This window comes from Sapajus apella, unplaced genomic scaffold, assembly GCF_009761245.1.
Source record: "Sapajus apella isolate SASKATOON/1434 unplaced genomic scaffold, GSC_monkey_1.0 scaffold2, whole genome shotgun sequence".
In the NCBI taxonomy this organism is placed as follows: Eukaryota; Metazoa; Chordata; class Mammalia; order Primates; family Cebidae; genus Sapajus; species Sapajus apella.
In genome coordinates, this window is record NW_022436942.1 from 14,186,287 (window position 1) to 14,210,560 (window position 24,274).

Consider the following 24,274-nt stretch of genomic DNA (forward strand, 5'->3'; position numbering starts at 1 on the left):
GAAAAGAAAATAAGAATCAGAAAAGTATTAGATTAAAAACAAACTGTAAGGGAGAATTAAGCATGTCTGTGATCTCAGGAGGAACTATGGGATGGAATTGAAATATAAGACAGAAGGAAGGAGGGCTTTTACTATAATACACATAATTTTGTTACTTTAAAAAATAAAAATTAAAAAGTGAAAAAAGAAAACAGGGCTTTGGATTATTTTATTTCGGACCATATAGTGTTATTATCTACATATATTTGAGACAGTTCACTCTGTCACCCAGGCTGGCGTGCAGTGACATGATCTTAGCACACTACATCCTCCACCTTGCAGGTTCAAGAGATTCTCGTACCTCAGCTTCCCAAGTAGCTGGCATTATAGGAGTGCACCACCACACCCAGCTAATTTTTAAAAAATTTTAGTAGATATGGGTTTCACCGTATTGGCCAGGTTGGTCTTAAATCCCTGACCTCAGGTGATCCTCCTGCCTCAGCCTCCCAAAGTGCTGGGGTTATTACAGGCGTGAGCCACAATGCCTGGCCTATTAATTTTTTAAGAAGGCATTTTGGGGTCTATTAATTTGAAAAACTCACAAAAGCAAGTGAAAGGATTATAAACAGAATTCTATCATAATGGAACAAATGGAACAAAAAAGAGACTTTTAGCAAAGAGGAAATGATTACTAATAAGCTGCTGATTTTATTAGGATGTTTCAAAAGAAGAAAAACTGAAAATGTGATTTAATGAATAAACATTACATGTACAATATACCATTTGGAGGTTACTTTTATTTGGGGAGTCTGCAAGTAAATTTCATTGCTATTAATATTCGTCTGTTTATAAAACTATCTTTTGATTATATTTAAATTACATATCTGTAAGTAGACCTCAAAAGTAAAACAAACAAAACCCCTAAAAGCTTTCCACTCTATTGTAAGGGATTGATTATCCTCTGTGGTTTAGTAACTCCTAGTTTTTATCATTTGAGAAAATGGGGGAAAAAGAGAGACAAAGGCAGAAATCAAGAGAGTGACAATAAGAGATGAGAACAGAAACAGAGATAAGGCTGTTAATATTTAATTTGCTCTGTGTGAGGTACAATTTACAACATGACAGTTAACATTTACTGTTTTGTCAAATACACAAATGCATGGAAATTCTTTAAAAATTAAAAGAAACAAGTTTAAATGAAAAAGTATTAATATAAAATCATGTCTCATTAAAAGCTGATAGTCCAATCTATTTTACAATACCTTCCAAATAACAGTGTGCCAGGTTGAATGCTGTAATAAAGTTCCATGTGCACCAATTGTAGAAAACAGAGTTTGCCCTGCACTCTTCCTGACAGCAGGACGAGGATCCACGCATAGTTCACCCAGTTTTGCATAAAGACATAACCACAAGCAATCAAATGGTGGTGCAGGGTGGAAAGGCCGATTTAAAACAACTCCTTTCTCTTCTGCCTGCTTTTGCTGTAATGCCTCTTCCTTATTTAGTTCTTTTTCAATAGTTTCCCCTCGTTGGAAAAAATAATCTGAAATATTCCACTAAAAAGCAAAGTAAAAAAATATTAGTTTATTCAAGGTTTCCTTTTAAACACATAACTATGCAACATGTAGTTGCTTTACCTTTCACAGTAAAACTTTAAAACGATTACTTCAAAAATCTCTTTCCTAGTAGACTAAGTTCAGTGAAACACCTCTTCCTCTGTCAGCATCTCTACATGATTTCAGGAGAAAGTGGAGAAACAATCTTCTGCTAACATTTATTTTTTTACTTTTTTATTATAAAAAATATCAAGAACGTACAAAAAACCAAGAATTGTATAATGAACTTGAACATATTGATATATCTACCACCTAGATATAACAATTCCTTAATATTGTTTAATAAGTTTGTAATTTCATACAAGTAAACAGCAATTACTATTTCTAAACATATTCTATAATTCACTGTCAACCACAGTACAAATTAATAATAATTATGCCAATGGTTAAAATGTAGAGAATCCAGTACTGCAAACATCAATGTAAAATAAAAGAGGTGCTATCCAGCAGTAATTTTTGCTGAACTAGCCACCCACTCTTTGGGAGCAATTATATATGCAACATGCTTACATTCTTTCCCATGTAAAAATGGGAAAAATAATAGTAATAGTAAAGTATAGTTGTCCCTCAGTATCCATGGGGGATTGGTTTCAGGACCTCCCACCCCATATCCAAATCCACAAATCCCCAAGTCCCTTATATAAAATCGTGTAGTATTTGCATATAGCCTACACACATCCTCCCATATACTTTAAGTAATCACTAGATAACTTTTAATACCTAAGGTAAATGCTATCTAAATAGCTGTTATACTGTATTGTTTAGGTAATACTGACAAGAAAGACTGTACATGTTTAGCACAGGCACGACTATCCTTTTAAAAAAATTCTTTTTCTATTTATACTTGGTTGAATCTACAGATACAGAAGCCACAAAAATTGAGAGCTAAACGTAGGAAGAGCTGAATGTAGTAACTTATCTAGCTTGTGAGGAAAATTTAAAAGTTCAAATTTATAAAACTGCTGAGTTTTAACATACACTTAAAAGATTCTAAATAAGTGCCTTTAAATATATATTGAAAACAATTCTGTGCATGTTTATTTCATGTAATGTTAACAATTCTCTAACCTTCATTATAGGGATACCTTGTTTTATTGCACTTTATTGTGCTTCACAGATAATTGCAATTTTTATAAGTTGAAGGTTTGTGGCAACCCTGCATTGAACAAGTGTGTTGGTGCCATTTTTTTTCAAGCAGCTTGTTATCAACTGTGTTTCTGTGTCACATTTTAGTAATACTTGTAATATTTCAAAGCTTTTAATTATTATTGTGTCTGTTATGGTGATCTATGATCAGTGATCTTCGACACAACTATTGTAACTATTTTGGGGCACACAGCCGCACCTATGTAAGACGGCAAACTTAATGTGAGTTTTCTGACTGTTTCATCATCTGGTTGTTTCCTCATCTTTTTATTTCTTCTCAGGCTTCGCTATTCCTTGAGGTACAACAGTGAAGTTAGGCCAGTTAATAACCCTACAATGACCTATAAGTGTTCAAGTGAAAGGAAGAGTTGCATTTCTCTCACTTTTAATCAAAAGCTAGTAATAATTAAGCTAAGTGAGGAAGGTATGTTGAAAGCCAAGACAGGCCAAAGCTAGGCCTCTTGTGCCAGTGAGTCAAGTTGTGAATGCACAGGGTAAGTTATTGAAGGAAACAAAAAGTGTTACTCTAAAGGACAAACAAATGATTAAAAAGTACACCAGCCTTACTGATGATATCAAGAAAGTTTTAGTTGTCTGAACAGAAGGTCAATCCAGCCACAAGATTCGCTTAAGCCAAAGTCTAATCCAGAGCAAGGCCCTAACTCTCCTCAATTCTATAAAGGCTGAGCAAGGTGAAGAATCTGCAGATGAAAAGTCTGAAGCTAGCAGGGGCTTGTTCAGGGGTTTAAGGAAAGCATTATCACCATAACCTACTACAAGGTGAAGCAGCAAGTGCTGATGTAGAAGCTGTGGCAGGTTATCCAGATCTACCTAAGATCACTGATGAAGGTGACTACACTGATCAACAGATTTTCAGTGTAGACAAAACAACCTTCTTATTTTACTTTTTTAAAAGAGACAAGGTCTGGCTCTGTTGCCAAGCCTGGGGTGCAGTGGTATGATCATAACTCACTGCAGTCTCCAAGTCGTAGGCTCAAGCAATCCTCCCATGTAGCTAAGACTCCAGGCACACACCACCATACACAGCTAATTTTTAGTAGAGATGAGGGGTCTCACTTTATTACCCAGGCTGGTCTCAAACTCCTGGCCTCAGCAATCCTCCCACCTCAGCCTCTCAAAGTGCTGGGATTATAGGCATTAGCTACCACACACAGCCTGAAACAACCTTCTACTGGAAGATGTCATGTAGGACTTTCACGGCTAAAGATAAAAAGTCAATGCTTGGCTTCAAGGCTTCAAATTACAGGCTGATTTTCTTGTCAGAGACTAATGCAACTGGTTCACATTAAATATATATATTTATATTTATATATTTGCTTAACATTCACTCCCAACTGAATAACAATGATTTCTAAATTATATTATATTCTAAGGACAATGATACTTACCAATAAACCTATTGAAGTTAAACTAATATTAAGTTCTTGGTTATGGAGACCAAAGCTACCTGCAACATCTACAACTATTTGTAGGCAAGTACAAGGCATTGTTGGCAGAAAATCTGTCACAACCAACTGAAGACACTGGAATGCAGTTCGTATCAAGGATTCTCTGAAAACAAAAGAAATGTATACAGGTGCAATTATTTAATTAATTTATTTATTTTTGAGACAAGGTCTTACTCCGTCACTTAGGTTGGAGTGCAGTGGTGCAATCATGCCTCACTCTCAACCTCCCGTGATCATATGCTCCTCCCACCTCAGCTTCCCCAGTAGCTGGGACTACAGATGCACACCATGCCTTTTTTGGTGTGTGTGGAAACAGGGTCCCACTATGTTGCCTTGGCTGGTCTCAATTTCCTGGGCTCAAGTGATCCTCCTGCCTTGGCCTCCCAAAGTTTACATTTACGATTACAGGCCATGAGCTACCACAACCAGCCTTAATTATGCATTTAAAAGAAATGTGTAAAAATACCTATCTTATAATAACTTGAATGAAGTAAATTTTATTTTAGAATTTAAGCAAGAAACTCTTTCCTCATATAGATCATAAAGTATTTTAACATTTACATAAATGTAAAATAGATACACTTACTTAAATTAACAAAAACAAAGAAGCTTGCAGGTAATAAGAGATAAAAACAAATTAAAAAAATAAAGTATTAACATCATATTATTTCTATTTGTATTTCATACCAACTAGCTAAAAAAAAAGAAAAGTAGGCAATAAATGAGAATGGGAAGTTAGCCAGTTACTTTTCTCCTCACTGTATCGCTGGTATCTAGTAAAGTGCCCAGTACATGTAAATACACACAATTTACTGAAAAAGAGCTCCTTATTCTTTTATATCTATACTACATCTTATTTAAATCTCCAAAGAAAATAAAACCCACATCCAGTCTGTGAGAAAAGAGTAAATTTTGAATTTCAAATAAAGATAACAACAACTATTTGGTTTTGGAGAAAAATTCTGATGGTAAAAACAATAATGAAAATGGTAAAGGTAATTGCTAATACTCTGAATGCTTAGTATGTCACATACTTTCCAAGTGTTTTACACCTATTAATTCATTATATCCTTACTACAATGCCCTATGTAATATACCACATTATAGGTTGGGAGAAGACACTTAAGCTTGATGTAAGCTGATCTCTTTTCAATTTAATCATCTCAATATTTTGAAGTGCTTAAAAGAATTTTATTACTATAAACATTTAAGAAAAATTAACTTTCCATAATAGTCTCAAGCATCTTGGTCACCTACAACTCCTTAACTAGTCATCAAAACAAGACAGTGTGTTACTACAGAATTACAGAAAAATATATCCAATGTCTGCTGAATCTCTCCACTGCAATCTCCTACCCCAAAAGTTAAACAAGTCCATATGTCCTCTCCAAATCTGTTCTTCCTATTTAGTTAATGATATTACCATCCCCCACTAAACTGCCTAAGTCAGAAATCTGGAAGACATTCCTGATTGCTATTTTCTCCTTTGCCCCGACAGTCTATCTGTTAAGTAGTTCAAATCTATCTCCTATTTCTAGTGAGCACTCGTAGGCATTCTCATTTCCCACCCTCCCCTCCATGATGCTGTCACAGTTATATCTATCATATTCATATGTGATTATATCACTCCTCTGCTTAGAATCCCAAAATGTCTTTCAACTGTATTCAGGATACATTCAAAACATTTATATAAGCATATAAGATCTCCTTCATAATTTTGGCTCTGTCCTCCTCCTGCTAAGGTTACTTATTTTGTGGCATAACAAACTACAGTCATGTATTGCTTACTGACAAGGATACGTTCTGAGAAATGTGTCATTAAGCGATTCTGTCGCTGTATGAACATCACAGAGCATACTGACACAAATCTAGATGACAGAACCTACTACACACTTGGGCTGTATGTCATAGCTTATTGCTCCTGAGCTACAAACCTGTACAGCTTAGCTTGCTACTGCCCTGAATAGTGTAAGCAATTGTAACACGATGTAAGTATTTATGTACTGAAGCATATCTAAACATAGAAAGGGTACAGTAAAAAAAGGGTATCAAAATCTTATGGGACCTCCATCATATATGTGGCCTGTTGTGGACTGAAATGTTAGGGGGCATGCAACTATACTTTCTTACTAGGATTCTATGTCTAGGGCAGGAGCTACTTACCTATGTAATCAGAATAACTATCAAGCATTGTAATATACTAAGCACAGAATAAATGTTTAATAAATCAAAAATTAATGAAAAGCTCACTTTAAAGCAATTTCTGTCTAATATACATAGTGAGGTCAAGCCCTAAATGCCGTTTCACATCTTATCAAACAATGTATTTATTTTAACAAAACAAAACTACCCCATCTTTGGATGTGTTACAAAATTTGTTAGATTGTTTCATGTATCTTAGCATAAGTAAGAATCATGTAATCTTGCATGAATGTCAAATAAACAGCAATTTTTTCATCCTTCCAAACCAAAAGTGATCTCTAGAAATTCTCTATAACCACTTAGGGGTAGAGTTAAGCAAAACTCTTATAGATCTTAGCCTTAAGCAGCAAGAACATTAAAAAAATTAGGATGGAGTCCTTTTCTACCTCTATCATTTTTTATGTTAATTTTATTTATATTTTATTTTTCATATTTTTTTCTCAAATAATTTTACATACTTACCCTTGATCATTTCTGATTGCTCCCATGACTCCAAGCACTAATGGCCATCCAGGCCCAAGACTGTCTCCCTGACTCTGCAGAATCTGCAACACACATTCTAACTGCTTGAGTCGAATATCTGGATGATTAATATTGGACATCTCCTTTAGTGGATTCAGTAAAAGCAACTGCAGCCTCTGAAAAGGGGACAAGAAACTAATTAGAAAGAGAAATCCAAAAAATACAAGAAGACATTTCTATTGCTTTTTAAGTTTAAATTCATTAAATGTATCTCCATTCAGACTACCACGGTAAATAGAATTTTTTTTTTTTTTTTTTTTTTAGATGGAGTCTTGTTCTGTCACCTAGGAGACTGGAGTACAGTGGCGCAATCTCAGCTCACTGCAACCTCCGCCTCCTTGGTTCAAGTGATCCTCCTGCCTCAGCCTCCTGAGTAGCTGGGATTACAGGCATGCACCACCATCCCTGGCTAATTTTTGTATTTTTAGTAGAGACAGGGTTTCACCACATTGGCCAGGCTGGTCTTGAACTCCTGACCTCAGGTGATCTGCCCACCTTGGTTTCCCAAGGTGCTGAGATTACAGGCGTGAGCCACCACGCCTGTTCAGAATTATTCTACTAAAATAAACATCAAATATCATTTATTCAACAGTAATTATTAAAGGCAAATCTATCTCTATTTTTAAATATGAGAAAAAAACTTTCAAGATGTTAGATTTTAGGCAAATGGGTAATTATCTTACTTTAAAAGATACTAATTTTAAACGCATAAATAACAGAAATGAACTTCACTACAGGAAATATATCTCTAGCTATATTTGGAGAGAGGAAATCAATTCCCAATTTCTAAAATGAACTTTTGTTTACTTTATTAATGTATATTATATGTATTTAAATTTAAAATTCTCAAGTGTGATAAAGTAGTAGAAGCTATACTTCTAAAAAAACGAATAAATGTAGCAGATACTAACAAAGATGACATAAAACCAAGAAATTTGTCGGAAAGTTTAAAAAAAAAAGCATTCTGTCTATCCCTTTCAGCATCTGAAAACCCTTGCTTCATTCTTAACTTTCTTTTCTCCAGGGAATTCATTTATTTGGTTCATTCCCTGAATAAACATTTCTAAGCTTTCACTATGCACCAAGTATTATTAAGCTGGACGTTGAGGATATCAAAATAAATAAAAAAGCGTGTTTTTTTTTTTTTTAATTCAAATTGTTTCAGAAGAACATATGAAATCACTAAAATATAAGCTCTGTAAGCTTTATCTTTTCTGTCTTGTTCATCATCCTATTCCAAGAGCCGTATTCAACAATTATGTGTTCAGTGAATTTCTGGAACACAATTATGATACAGTAAGATGATGAGGGCAATTGGAACGGTTACTAAATGCCTCATTCTGTTCTTGCTTCAGTAGTACATATACTAAAATTGGAATGATACAGAGATTTGCACAGCCCCCATGAAAATTTGTGATGTACTCCATATTTTTATTTAAAAAGTTAAAAAATAAATAAATGTGTTGTTCCTACTCACTCCTGAAACAATAAAACTTCGGTAGGCTTTTTAAAAAATGGGTACAGGGCCGGGCGCGGTGGCTCAAGCCTGTAATCCCAGCACTTTGGGAGGCCGAGGCGGGTGGATCACGAGGTCAAGAGATCAAGACCATCTTGGTCAACATGGTGAAACCCCGTCTCTACTAAAAATACAAAAAATTAGCTGGGCATGGTGGTGCATGCCTGTAATCCCAGCTACTCAGGAGGCTGAGGCAGGAGAATTGCCTGAACCCGGGAGGCGGAGGTTGCGGTGAGCCGAGATCGCACCATTGCACTCCAGCCTGGGTAATAAGAGCGAAACTCCCTCTCAAAAAAAAAAAAAAAAAAATGGGTACAAGGCTGGGCGCAGTGGTTCACGCCTGTAATCCCAGTACTTTGGGAGGCCAAGGCGGGTGGATCTCAAGGTCAGGAGTTTGAGACCAGCCTGACCAACATGGTGAAACCCCGTCTCTACTAAAAATACAAAAATTAGCCAGCCATGGTGGCGCACACCTGTAATCCCAGCTACTCAGGAGGCTGAGGCAGGAGAATCACTTCAACCCGGGAGGCAGAGGTTGCAGTGAGCCGAGATCACGCCACTGCACTCCAGCCTGGGCGACAGAGAGAGACTTCGTCTCAAAGAAAAAAAACGGGTACAAATAATAAAGAAAGTCAGGACGTAGAATTCATGACAAAGGTAAACTCTGGAAGTAAAAAATAATTTAAAATTATGTTAAAATAAAAATCTACTTCATTGTGCTTGTTTCTTCTGCCACTTATTTTTTCCCTATGTAAAGGTAGTGAGAGAGAAAAAAAAAACAGAGACAGGTAAAGACCTAAGCAAAAGAGGCTCCAAAACAACACTTTGGCACTGCATAAATAGGAAAACTTATGACTATGAGACCAATTCTAGGTAATTTAACTTAGTTTAGTTTAACCTTCTGTAGTTTAATCTTAGTTAAACTAACTTAGTTTAGTTTAACCTAAATTACTTTAACCTTAATTTAACCTTCTGTAAGAGATTCAGGGCCTACATATAAAATAGAATATTAAGTTAAAAACCCCACTCTTAGATACCATCTACTTGATAAATTAAGAAAAAAATCACATATGGAGGAGGAAGAGTTTATATTATGTTTTTTTTTTAAAGTAAGGTTTTTATTACCTGGTTTTGTGAAAGTGGAGGATCATGGTTAAACGTTAATCCTGCTTTAATAAGGGAAGTTAAAGCTTCTGCTCCCCATTCTCTCATTCGAGAGTTTGGATGCTGGCAGACCTGAAGATATATAAAATTAAAAGTTTAATTTGTATACTTCAGCTATAAGTCACACATCAATTTTACATTTTTTTTTTTTTTTTGAGACGGAGTTTCGCTCTTGTTACCCAGGCTGGAGTGCAATGGTGCGATCTCGGCTCACCGCAACCTCCGCCTCCTGGGTTCAGGCAATTCTCCTGCCTCAGCCTCCTGAGTAGCTGGGATTACAGGCATGCACCACCATGCCCAGCTAATTTCTTTTTGTAGTTTTAGTAGAGACGGGGTTTCACCATGTTGACCAGGATGGCCTCGATCTCTTGACCTCGTGATCCGCCCGCCTCGGCCTCCCAAAGTGCTGGGATTACAGGCTTGAGCCACCACGCCCGGCCCTAATTTTACATTTTAAAAGTTGTATTAAATATTCAATAAACATTAAAAGAAAAATCATACCCAAAATATAAGTGAGCTTACCTTCTGAATAAGGGCAAGTGCAAGCAATAGAGAGACAGAAGAAAAAAGATTAAACTAAAACAATTCACAGAAAAGAAAGGATTTCATAAAAGTAAATTATATATCATCAAGGTGAACAAAAGAAGCAAGCTAATACCAAGGTTCTTAATTTAATTTCATTAATCAAATAATATGTCAAAATTCAAAAAATTTTATTGGTTGCCCTTTGATGAGACCATCCAATAATGAAGAAATCTGCATAAACCCTTTAATCATTCATGAAAGTAATCCCAATAAAATGGGGGGAAAGTTCATGTACATCTGTTTTTCTTATTTTATTTATTTTTTTGAGACATGCTCTCTCACTCTGTTACACAGCCTGGAATGCAGTGGCGCAATCACGGCTCACTGCAGACTCAACCTCCTGGGTTTAACCAATTCTCCCCATTTAGCCTTCCAAGTAATTAGAACTACAAGCATATACCATCAAGCCCAGCTAATTTTTTAAATTTTTTGTAGAAATGGTGTCTCCCTATGTTGCCTAGGTTGGTCTTGAACTCCTGGGCTTAAGCAATCCTCCCACCTCAGCGTCACAAAGTGCTGGGATTTTGGGGGTGAACTACTGAAGTCAGCCTGTTTTTCTTACTAAGAATAAGACCTTTCCTAGGTTACTAAATAACATAAAAGGACTATGGTAACCTAAACCTAAACTGTACACAAACACATGTACTGGCAGAAGCAGGTTGTTTTTAAGCAGAAACTATTCAGAATCACCTCAACCTGAATGTAAGACAATGTAAATCCAGGTAAAACTCTCCAGCACTATCTATAATTAGTGATACCAAACCATTTTTCCCTTAGCAGAAAGCTATCTCATCATCAAGGCCAAGGGCAGTGGCTCACACCTATAATCCAAGCACTTGGGAGACTGAGGCAGGCAGATCACCTGAGGTTCAAGACCAGCCTGGCTAATATGGTGAAATCCTATCTTTACTAAAAATGCTAAAATTAGCCAGGTGTGGTGGTATGTGCCTGTAATCCTAGCTACTCAGGAGGCGAGGCAAGAGAATCACTTGAACCCAGGAGGTGGAGAGTGCAGTGAGGCGGGATCGTGCCACTGTGCACCAGCCTGTATGACAGAGTAACACTCCATCTCAAAAAAGAAAAAAAGCTATCTCATGATGATAGCAAAGGCTATAAATGAGCAGTGTTTACTATGCCCTAACTGCCTTGAAGTTTCAGAACTACCTGAAACTGAGGTGGATTAAGAGAGTGTATAATAAAAGGGGTATCAAACTAGCAGCTGATTTCACTGATATTTCTCATTTTAAAATGTCACCCATTTTCAGCCAATAAAAGCAACCAATTCCGTCATCAAATAAATTACAAAACAGCTTTAGTCCTTGATAAAATGTACAAACATAAGTGCAGGGTCAGGAAAAGAGGAATAAAGTTAATGATGATTTTTAAAATGGCTATCTAGAATCATCAGTTCAGTGTGCAAGGCTTTATAAAATAATTAAATATATTTAAGAAAGAGAATTTACCTCAAGTAGATGGCCAGTCAGAGGTCTCCACAGAATTTCTATTCGGTGCATATTAACTAAACCAGTTTCTAACAATTTGGCAACAGCAAAAAGAGATGGTTCCTAGGGAGAAAATATATTGATAATATAAGGAGAATTTTGAGTAATTAAACTATGAATAAAACTGAGAATACTCTGAAGAGCATGATTGAAATTAAAACGATTAGTGCATAGTTAATAAATACAACAAAATCTTGGTTATCAAAGACAAACCTTCCTGCCAACCTTAAATATCCAGAATAGCTCCTAATTTGAAAATTTGGTTACGAGGAGAATGTTTTATTAGGGAAGGTGTGAGAATCCAAAAATTATACTAGATACGTAGAATGGCTAGTCTTCAGACCAGAAGAAAAGAAGCATTCTTATCAGCAAAGTCTTAAAATGACCAGGCTTTAGGTGTGAATGTCAAGAAGTAGGGGAAAAAAGGGACAACAGAGACAAGGGAAAAGAAAAATGAAATCAAGAGTACAGCAGCGATCAGGCTGTCAGTCCAGATACTAATAGAACAGTAGAGGACACGAAGACAAAATAGTTTCCTATAGTCCCTGACATTATCAATAATCAGAAAGGGAAGCAGGGTACATTATATATGGCTAAACAGGAGTACTTGGTCCATTTGTCACAAGAATGGTTTAAGAAAAGGTCAAAGGGCAGTTACCTCTAATCAAATCTTAATGAAGGTGATAAAACATGTTTAAATGCAAATTGAGCTGATGAAAGCCATGAGTATTTTCTGGTGGATGGGTGTGGTATTTCAAACAGAGATAATGTATTTAAAAAAAGATAACCGAATAAAAAAGCAAAAATTAACTCCAGATGGATTAAAGATTTAAGCATAAGACCTAACACTATAAAAACACTAGAAGAAAACCTAGGCAATACCATTGAGGACATAGGCATAGGCAAGGACTTCATGACTAAAACACCAAAGGCAATGGCAACAAAAGCCAAAACAGACAACTGGGATCTAATTAAACTTAAGATCTTCTGCACAGCAAAAGAAACTATCATTAGAGTGAACTGGCAACCAACAAAATGGGAAAAAATTTTTGCAATCTACCCATCTGACAAAGGGCTAATACTCAAAATCTACAAAGAACTTAAACAAATTTACAAGAAAAATACAAACAGCTCCATCAAAAAGTAGGCAAAGGATACGAACAGACACTTCTCAAAAGAAGACATTTATGCAGCCAACAAACATTGAAAAAATGCTCATGATCACTGGTCATTAGAGAAATGCAAATCAAAACCACATTGAGTAAGAATGGCAATCATTAAAAATTCTAGAGACAACAGATGCTGGAGAGGGTGTGGAAAAATAGGGACACTTTTACACTGTTGGTGGGAGTGTAAATTAGTTCAAACATAGTGGAAGACAGTATGGCGATTCCTCAGGGGTCTAGAACTAGAAATACCATTTGACCCAGCAATACCATTACTGGGAATATACCCAAAAGATGATAAATCCTTCAATTATAAAGCCTTATGCACACGTATGTTTACTGCAGCACTGTTCACAACAGCAAAGACTTGGAACCAATCCAAATGCCCACCAATGATAGACTGGGTAAAGAGAATGTGGCACATATACACCAAGGACTACTATGCAACCATAAAAAAGGATGAGTTCATGTCCTTGTCAAGGACATGGATAAAGCTGGAAACCATCATTCTCAGCAAACTGACACAAGAACAGAAAATTAAACACTGCATGTTCTCATTCATAACTGGGTGTTGAACAATGAGAACACATGGACACAGGAAGGGGAACATCACACACCGGGGCCTGTTGGGGGGTGGGGGAACTAGGGGAGGGATAACAGGGGTGGAGGTATTGGGGAAGGATAACAGGAGAAATACCTCATGTAGATGATGGGAGGATGGATGCAGCAAACCACCATGGCATGTGCATACCTACGCAACAATCCTGCACAATCCGCACATGTACCCCAGAACTTAAAGTAAAATAAATAAATAGATAGAAAATAAAGATAATAATTTAATTTTTAAAGAAAATATTTTTATGATTCTATATTCTTAACATTTTTATAGTGCTGACAAAAGTCTAACAGAGAGATATGTGATAATATCTTCCTTTCTAGCAGAAGCCAGTGAACCAATTATATTGGGGTTTTAAGATGAATATGGTCAGGGTGACCCTTCCTGCATGTGATGTGGCAGACTCCCTAAAAATTTTAGTGGTAGAAAAGTTCATGATTCTAGGGAGAATATGCTATAGCGGTTAAGATGATGTCTGTGAAGTTTTAACTGTCTGAGATCCCATCTCAACTCTACTGCTTAATAGCTATATAACCTTGGGTAACCTATGTACCTCTACTGAATGCTTTTATTTTTTAAACCTAAAAAATGAAGACAATAACATAGAAAACGATCTAATTTTAGAACATGCCTGGCATATACGTTCCCCTAAATGTTGCCTAATATTACTTCCTTATTCCTCTTCTTCCTCTTATTTTAACTACAATACACCCAGGAATCATGTAAAAGAATGTACAGGTGTCCAAAGCTCAAGCCTGAAGATTCTTATTCAAAAACCTAGAATGTGGTCCTGGCATTTGCATTTTTTAAAAAACTGCATAGCTGATTCTGATGCACACTAAAAGTAAGCAAAGTATTTAAGAACGGAGCTTTGGAATGAGGTATAAGTGGGTTCAAATCCAAGCTCTTCTGATAACTAAGTATGTAACCTCAAGGCAGGTCACTTAAGCTATTTTTCATATTTTCATCTGTAAAAAGGGAATATTATCACTAAATCTCACATAGTTGTTTTAAATGATAATATGTTAGTGCTTGGCACTCAGTAAACAGTGAAGAACAGATGCTTTAATATTTTTATTGTTGTTATACTGTGCTTGTTAACGTAACTATAAAGGTATCATCTACATTATCTTCTAAGAAAGAATTTGCAAACTTTATCTTTTTTTTGGGACAGAGTTTCACTCTGTTGCAGAGGCTGCAGTGCACTGGTGCGATCTTGGCTCACGGCAACCTTTACCTCCCAGATTCAAGCGATTCTTGTTGTCTCAGCTACGAGAACAGTTGGGATTATAGGCGTGCACCACCACATTAGGCTAATTTTTGTACTTTTAGTAGAGAAGGAGTTCCCCATGTTGGCCAGGTTGGTTGCAAACTCCTGGCCTCAGGTGATCCACCCACCTCAACCTCCCAAAGTGCTGGGATTATAGACATGAGCCACCGCACCAGCCTGCAAGCTTCATCTCAAATTATTTCCACAACACATTGACATACATTCCTGAAATGAGGATCAAAAACAAGATGCTGGTCACTTTAAAGCCCCACCTAAAGACCACTGATATGTGCATCTTTAATCCATAGAATATTTAACTCACTCAGAACAGTCGATATAGATGAACATTCTTTTTTCAATAAGGTAGAAACTTTTCCACTAATTTTAGTATCTGCAAATTTACAGTAATTTATAGAAATGGCATAACAGAAAAAGCTTTTTATAGCTTCCATCTAAAAATATTTTGTAAGGTTTATGTTGAATACTTTTCTAAAGTTTATATTTGAATATTTTTATAAAGCTTTCATATGCATTCCATATTCACCACTTTACAAAATTAAATCCTAAAATGGAGACATGTAAATCTATTTTCAAAGACATTATCTCCATTTTACTCAGTGTATCCATTTTCTCAACAATTGTTCTGCCCAAGCCTTCCTTAAAAATCATTATCTGTTCCCACCACTCTCTGAAACTGTACTATTGAAGGTTAAAAAATAAACTATTGATCATCAAATCTACTTTTTTCTCATAGGTCATGATTTCTTATAATATTTTTCTTTTGATTTCCATTAACCTGCACTTTCCTACCTAAATCCTACCGATCTTTCAATATGCATCTCCAGTCACATGAATTCATCTTGATTAACTTTAATTCATCTTAATAAAAACATATACCAATAACATCTTATGTAACAAGGAACTAAAAATGCAGAGAATAAGTCTCATGTCATTTAATATCTATATTACTTATTGAGACAGTCATACCATCATAATTGTCACTTAACTATGAACCAAGTACCTTATATGCTCTTTGAAAGTTGAAACCTCCTATTTCTCTATATGTCCGAACAGTGTCATGTACACAGTAAGCATACTGTGCTTGTTAAATAAATACATAAATTCTGAAAACATTACCATATAAGCTTGCTTAGATTTCTCTTTTTTTTTGGAGATGGAGTCTTGCTCTGTCGCCCAGGTTGGAGTACAGTAGCGTGATCTCGGCTCACTGCAACCTTCACTTCCTGGGTTCAAGTGATTCTCCTGCCTCAGCCTCCCAAGTAGATGCGATTACAGGCGTGTGCCACTACATCCAGCTAATTAATGTATTTTTAGTAGAGACCAGGTTTCACCATGTTGATAAGGCTTGTTTTGATCTCCTGACCTCATGATCTGCCTGTGTTCACCTTTCAAAGTGCTGGAATTACAGGCGTGAGCCACTGTGCCCGGACACTTGCTTAGATTTCATTAAGATATTTTATTATTTACTGCTTGCAGATTCCTGGCCTTGGGTGATCCGCCCACCTCAACCTCCCAAAATGCTGGGATTACAGGCGTGAGCTATCATTAAGAGCAGGTTAATGGAAATCAAAAGAAAAATATTAGAAGAAATCATGACGTATGAGAAAAAAGTAGGAGATCTGATGATAAGTAGTTTATCTTTAACCTTGAATAGTGCAATTTCAGAGTGGTAGGAACAGATATGATTTTTAAGGAAGGCCTGGGCAGAACAATTATTGACAAAATGCATACACTGAGTAAAGCAGAGATAATTTCTTTTGAAAATAGATTTAAAAAAAATTATAGTTTTATGTTAAGAATTAATCTCAAATATGTAAATTATTAAAAATATCAAGAAATTTATCGCTTCACTATATATTACCCTTGCCTTGATTTAGAGCAAACTATAATACATACTTTCAAACACCTGCATGTTTACATAATTATTTAGCTATGTGCTATAATATATGAAACTATGCCCTAACGAGACTTTCTTTACCAATATTTAAATGAGTCACAAGAGCCAAGATGACAAGCCACAGTATACAGAATTACACTTAAGAACTAGGCAGAGGAGTTGTGATGGGGGGTGGATCCAAGATGGCCGTTTAGGAACAGCTCAGGATTGCAGCTCCCAGTGAAAGCGCAGAGGGTGAGTGGACGCTGCCCACGGACTAGGAAATTCCCAGGTGAAGGAGCTCCACGGGTCGCCAGCGCGGCTGTTTCGGCCAGCGCAGCCGTGTCGGCCAGCGCCTCTGCTTTGCCCTGTGCGGATGCTTTATCAGCACCCCAGCACAGCAGTTCTCTGTACAAAATACACTGGTCCGGGTGCCCTTTTGGCTGGCGATTGGAGCCACGGGAAGTCACCCATTCATCTGTTTAAAAAGGGGACCGAACAGGGAACCAGGACAGTAGATTCCAGGGCAAAAAAAGCACCACAAATCTCAGTGCTGCTGTTTAAGCCAGCGCAGTGAGTCGCCGCACGGGAAAACACAAAGATCCTGGCGCCTCTTCAACAGGCGACTGGAACACCAACTTAAAAAGAAAAAAAAAAGGCTCTGAGGCAGGGAGCCAAGCGATCAGGCTCGGCTGGTCCCACCCCCACAAGAGAACAGCAATCAGAAACTCTCTGGATTGAGAGTTTCACAAGCAAGCGCAGCTGAACCCGGGACGGTCCAGCTCTGTCGGGGAGGGGCGTCCACCATTACCGAGGCACTCCAAAACTATGGAGGTAGTCAGCCAATGCTGAGGCAGCCCGCCGTTGCCAAGGCAACCCGCCACTACAGAGAGACTCCGCCTTAACAGAGGCGGGCCACCATTGCCGAGGCAGTTCTAACGACACCCACATACAGGTATTGATCGACTTACGACCTATGCAACTTACGACCATTCGACTTTACGACCACAATCGCTAGCCACGACTGTTCCATGTCTGGTAGTGCAAACGTTGCCCACCTGGGCATACGACAGTGCGGACCAGCTTCCAGCAGCACTACCATCTCCGCCTGCACCATTTCAACTGTTATCCCAGACTCGGTACAGCAATTTGTGTTTTGTGTCTTGGATATTTTTCATCAAACCCTTCCCAATAAACTTCTTATACATTTGGAAGCAATGGACCCCCAAACATCGAATGATTTGCAAGGGTTGAACGGATGGCGCACAATGTGTTTCGTCCGTATCGTGAAATTTATGAAGTAAAAAAGAAACATACAATTCAGACAAAGCTCACCATGTTTATGAAAAAACCATCTCTGGTAACCCCAACTGCTGCCTCAGATGACGACATCAACGATCTGCAGCCCAGTACCAGCGGCCAAAAAAATATTTCGTATATGTTTATATATTTTGATATGTTTTGCAATTGTGAAAATGTTTCCTATGTTATTTTTTACACCTGTATTTTGTATTTTTGTATGCACCTGTATTTTGTAATTTTCTATGTTTTGCAAATATTAAACCAGTTGTACTGGTAATGCAGTGTTTTACTTAAAGCTGATGAATGTAAAAATAAGAAACAAAATGGTGTAGAGATGATACAAATGGCATAAAATGAACAAAGAAAATTATGATATATAACAATAATGAAAGAAAATTATGATAAAATATGACTTAAAGATTTTTATAACATCATTTCACAGTATTGTACATATAGCCTACTCAACTTACGACCAAATCGTGTCACGACTGGTCTGTCAGAACCAATCGTGGTTGTAAGTCGAGCACTAGCTGTAAACAGGACTGCAGGGAAGTTCACTCGGCAGCTGGGCGGAGCCCACAGCAGCTGAGCAAAGCCTCTACAGGCAGACAGTGACTAGGCTGCCTCCTTGCTGGGCAGGGCAGCTCTGAAGGAAAAAAAAAAAAGAAGGCAGCAGCACAGTGGAAACTCATAAATAAAGCCCTAAATCCCTGGGACAGAGCACCTGGGAACAAAAAACGGTTTATGAGTTCTGCTGCAGCAGACCTAAACGTACCTGCCCAGCAGCTCTGAATGAACAACGGAGCTCACAGCTCAGCATTTGAGCTCCTATAAAGAACAGACTGTCTCCTCAAGCAGCTCCCTGACCCCTGTATATCCAAAGAGCCACCTCATAAAGGAGAGATCAGACTGACACTTGGAGGGTATCCTTCTGGGACAAAGATAGCAGAAGAAGAAAACTGGTAACAACCCTTACTGTTCTGCAGCTGTGCAGGTGATCCCCAGGCAAGCAGGGCCTGAAGTGGACCTCGGCAGACCTACAGCAGAGGGGCCAGACAGTCAGAAGGAAAACTAAGAAACAGAAATAACCTCATCATCAACAAACAGAACATCCACTCAGAGATCCAATCTGAAAGCCAGCAACTACAAAGTCGACAGGTGGATAAATCCATAAAGATGGGAAGAAACGAGCACAAAAAGGATGAAAACACCCGAAACCAGAACACCTCTCCTCCTACAAGGGATCACAACTCCTCACCAGCAAGGGAACAAGGTTGGATGGAGAACGAGTGTGATGAAATGACAGAATCAGACTTCAGAAGGTGGGTAGCAAGAAACTTCTATGAACTAAAAGAACATGTTTAACCCAATGCAAAGAAACTAAGAAACTTGAAAAAAGATTTGACGAAATGCTAACGAGAATGGACAAAATGGAAAGGAATATAAGTGAATTGATGGAGCTGAAAAACACAACACGAGAACTTTGCGAAGCATGCACAAGTATCAACAGCCGAATTGACCAAGCAGAAGAAAGGATATCAGAGGTCGAAGACCAACTCAATGAAATAAAACAGGAAGGCAAGAATAGAGAAAAAAGGGTAATAAGGAATGAACAAACTCTCCAAGAAATGTGGGACTATGTGAAAAGACCTAATCTATGTTTGATAGGTGTACCTGAATGCGACAAAGAGAATGAATCCAAGCTGGAAAATACTCTTCAGGATATTATCCAGGAAAACTTCCCCAACCTAGCAAGGCAGGCAAATATTCAAGTCCAGGAAATACAGAGAACACCACAAAGATACTCCTCAAGAAGAGCAACCCCAAGGCACATAATCGTCAGATTCACCAGGGTTGAAATGAAGGAGAAAATACTAAGGGCAGCCAGAGAGAAAGGTCGGGTTACCCACAAAGGGAAGCCCATCAGACTCACAGCAGATCTCTCAGCAGAAACCCTACAAGCCAGAAGAGAGTGGGGGCCAATACTCAACATCTTTAAGAAAAGAACTTTCAACCCAGAATCTCCTATCCAGCCAAACTAAGCTTCATAAGTGAAGGAAAAATAAAATTCTTTGTGAACATGCAAGTACTCAGAGATTTCATCACCACCAGGCCAGCTTTACAAGAGCTCCTGAAAGAGGCTCTACACAAATAAAGGAACAACCAGTACCAGCCACTCCAAAAACATGCCAGATGGTAAAGAAAATCAACACAATGAAGAATCTGCATCAACTAATGGGCATAACAGCCAGCTAGCACCAAAATGGCAGTATCAAATTCACACATAACAATATTAACTCTAAATGTAAATGGACTAAATGTCCCAATAAAAACACACAGACTGGCAAATTGGATAAAAAGCCAAAACCCATCGGTGTGCTGTATCCAGGAAACCCATCTCACATGCAAGGATACACAAAGGCTCAAAATCAAGGGATGGAGGAAGATTTACCAAGCAAATGGAGAGCAAAAAAAAGCAGGACTTGCAATTCTCATCTTTGATAAATTAGACTTTAAAGCAACAAAGATCAAAAGAGACAAAGAAGGACATTACATAATGGTAAAAGGATCAATACAACAAGAAGAGCTAACGATCCTAAATATATACACACCCAATATAGGAGCACCCAGATACATAAGGCAAATTCTTAATGACTTACAAAGAGACTTAGATTCCCACACAATTATAGTGGGAGACTTTAACACCCCATTGTCAACATTAGACAGATCAACCAGACAGAAAATTAACAAGGATATCCAGGACTTGAACTCAGACCTGGACCAAGCAAACCTAATAGACATCTACAGAACTCTCCACCCCAAATCCACAGAGCATACTTTCTTCTCAACACCACATCACACCTACTCTAAAACTGACCACATAATTGGGAGTAAATCACTCCTCAGCAAATGCAAAAGAACAGAAATCTAACAAACAGTCTTCATACCACAGTGCAATCAAGTTAGAACTCAGAATTCAAAAACTAACCCAGAACCGCACAGCTTCATGGAAACTGAACAACTTGCTCTTGAATATTGACTGGATAAACAACGAAATGGAGACAGAAATAAAGATGTTCTTCAAAACCAACGAGAATGAAGACACAACATACCAGAATCTCTGGGACACATTTAAAGCAGTCTCTAGAGGAAAATATATAGCAATAAGTGCCCACATGAGAAGCAAGGAGAGATCAAAAATTGACACCCTATCGTCAAAATTCAAAGAGCTAGAGGAGCAAGATCAAAAAAAACCTCAAAGTCTAGCAGAAGACAAGAAATAGCTAAGATCAGAGCAGAGCTGAAGGAGACAGAGACACAAAAAACCCTTCAAAAAATCAACAAATCCAGGAGCTGGTTTTTTGAAAAGATCAACAAAATAGACAGACCACTAGACAGATTAATTAAAAAAAAAAAAGAGAGAGAATAACCAAATTGATGCAATAAAAAACGATAAAGGGGATATCACCACAGATTCCACAGAAATTCAAACCATCATCAGAGATTATTACGAACAACTCTACGCACATAAACTAGTAAACCTGGAAGAAATGGACAAATTCCTGGACACGTGCCTCCTCCCAAGCCTAAACCAGGAAAAAGCTGAAACCCTGAATAGACCAATAACAAGGTCTGAAGTTGACGCAGCAATTAAGAGCTTACCACCCAAGAAAAGCCCAGGTCCAGACGGGTTCACAGCCGAATTCTACCAGACATACGAAGAGGAGCTGGTACCATTCCTTCTGAAACTATTCCAAACAATACAAAAAGAGGGAATTCTTCCCAAATCATTTTATGAGACCAACATCATCCTGATTCCAAAACCTGTCAGAGACTCAACAAGAAAAGAAACCTTCAGGCCAATATCCATGATGAACATAGATGCAAAAATCTTCAATAAAATACTGGCAAGCTGATTGCAACAGCACATCAAAAAGCTTATCCACCATGATCAAGTAGGCTTCATCCTGGGGATGCAAGGATGGTTCAACATATGCAAGTCTATAAACGTACTTCACCACATAAACAGAACCAAAGACAAAAACCACATGATTATCTCAATTGATGCAGAGAAGGCCTTTGACAAAATTCAACAGCCCTTGATGCTAAAAACCCTCAATAAGCTAGGTATTGACGGAACGTATCTCGAAATAATAAAAGCTATTTATGACAAACCAACAGCCAATATCATACTGAATAGGCAAAAACTGGAAGCATTCCCCTTGAAATCACGCAATAGACAAGGAAGCCCTCTCTCACCACTCCTATTCAATATAGTACTAGAAGTTCTAGCCAGAGCAATAAGGCAAGAAAAAGAAATAAAGGGTATTCAAATAGGAAAGGAGGAAGTCAAATTGTCTCTATTTGCAGATGACATGATTGTATATCTAGAAGACCACATTGTCTCAGCCCAAAAGCTCCTGAAACTGACAGGCAACTTCAGCAAAGTCTCAGGATACAAAATCAATGTACAAAAATCACATGCATTCCTATACACCGATAACAGACTTAAGAGAGCCAAATCAAGAACGAACTGCCATTCACAATTGCCACAAAGAGAATAAAATACCTAGGAATACAACTAACAAGGAACGTAAAGGACCTCTTTAAGAACTACAAACCACTGCTCAACGAAATAAGAGAGGACACAAACAGATGGAGAAACATTCCATGTTCATGGTTAGGAAGAATCAGTATCGTGAAAATGGCCATACTGCCCAAAGTAATTTACAGATTCAATGCTATACCCATCAAGCTACCAATGACCTTCTTCACAGAACTGGAAAAAACCACCTTAAACTTCACATGGAACCAAAAGAGAGCCCACATAGCCAAGTCAATTCTAAGCAAAAAGAACAAAGCGGGAGGCATCACACTACCGGACTTCAAACTATACTACAAGGCTACAGTAATCAAAACAGCCTGGTACTGGTACCAAAACAGAGATATAGACCAATGGAACAGAACAGAGGTCTCAAAGGCAACAAAACATATCTACAACCATCTGATCTTTGACAAACCAGACAAAAACAAGCAATGGGGAAAGGATTCCCTGTTTAATAGTGTTGGGAAAACTGACTAGCCATGTACAGAAAGCAGAAACTGGACCCCTTCCTGACACCTTACACTAAAATTAACTCCAGATGGATTAAAGACTTAAACATGAGACCTAACACCATAAAAACCCTAGAAGAAAATCTAGGCAAAACCATTCAGGACATAGGTGTAGGCAAGGACTTCATGACCAAAACACCAAAAGCATTGACAACGAGAGCCAAAATAGACAAATGGGACCTAATCAAACTCCACAGCTTCTGCACAGCAAAAGAAACAATCATTAGAGTGAATCGGCAACCAACAGAATGGGAAACAATTTTTGCAGTTTACCCATCTGACAAAGGGCTGATATCCAGAATTTACAAAGAACTAAAACAGATTTACAAGAAAAAAACTAACAAGCCCATTCAAAAGTGGGCAAAGGATATGAACAGATACTTTACAAAAGAAGACATACAGAAGGCCAACAAACATCTGAAAAAATGCTCATCATCACTGGTCATCAGAGAAATGCAAATCAAAACAACACTGAGATACCATCTCATGCCAGTTAGAATGGTGATCACTAAAAAATCTGGAGACAACAGATGCTAGAGAGGATGTGGAGAAATAGGAACACTTTTACACTGTTGGTGGGAGTGTCAATTAGTTCAACCATTGTGGAAGACAGTGTGGCGATTCCTCAAGGACCTAGAAATAGAAATTCCATTTGACCCAGCAATCCCATTACTGGGTATATATCCAAAGGATTATAAATCGTTCTACTATAAGGACATGTGTACATGAATGTTCATTGCAGCACTGTTTACAATAGCAAAGACCTGGAACCAACCCAAATGCCCATCGATGATAGACTGGACAGGGAAAATGTGGCACATATGCACCATGGAATATTATGCAGCCATCAAAAATGATGAGTTTGTGTCCTTTGTAGGGACATGGATGAACCTGGAAACCATCATTCTCAGCAAACTGACAGAAGAGCAGAAGATCAAACACCGCATGTTCTCGCTCATAGGCAGGTGTTGAACAATGAGAACACATGGACACAGGGAGGGGAGCACTACACACTGGAGTCAGTTGGGGGGAAATAGGGGAGGGACAGCGGGGGTGGGGAGTTGGGTAGAGATAGCAAGGGGAGAGATGCCAGATGTAGGTGATGGGGAGGAAGGCAGCAAATCACACTGCCACATGTGTACCTATGCAACAATCTTTCATGTTCTTCACATGTACCCCAAAACCTAAAATGCAATAAAATAAATGG

The 24,274-nt window shown here is 37.9% G+C and overlaps 1 protein-coding gene and 1 pseudogene across 6 annotated transcripts in view; one reads left to right on the plus strand and one right to left on the minus strand.

The window, feature by feature from the left end:
• The window catches only part of MON2 (MON2 homolog, regulator of endosome-to-Golgi trafficking), a 134,708-nt gene that overhangs the window by 42,737 nt on the left and 67,697 nt on the right, over window positions 1-24,274 (minus strand). For 4 of the 6 annotated variants that reach the window (XM_032288743.1, XM_032288726.1, XM_032288763.1 and 1 more), the window contains 6 exons: window positions 11,663-11,764; window positions 10,137-10,139; window positions 9,576-9,686; window positions 6,875-7,050; window positions 4,151-4,313; window positions 1,242-1,535 (listed from right to left, as the gene is read on the minus strand). In XM_032288743.1, the coding sequence (XP_032144634.1) occupies window positions 1,242-1,535; window positions 4,151-4,313; window positions 6,875-7,050; window positions 9,576-9,686; window positions 10,137-10,139; window positions 11,663-11,764 (849 nt within the window). The remainder of the gene's footprint in view (window positions 1-1,241; window positions 1,536-4,150; window positions 4,314-6,874; window positions 7,051-9,575; window positions 9,687-10,136; window positions 10,140-11,662; window positions 11,765-24,274) is intronic. The other 2 variants (XM_032288754.1, XM_032288735.1) reach the window with 1 other exon arrangement.
• On the plus strand, window positions 8,277-8,367 carry LOC116527893 (annotated as a pseudogene).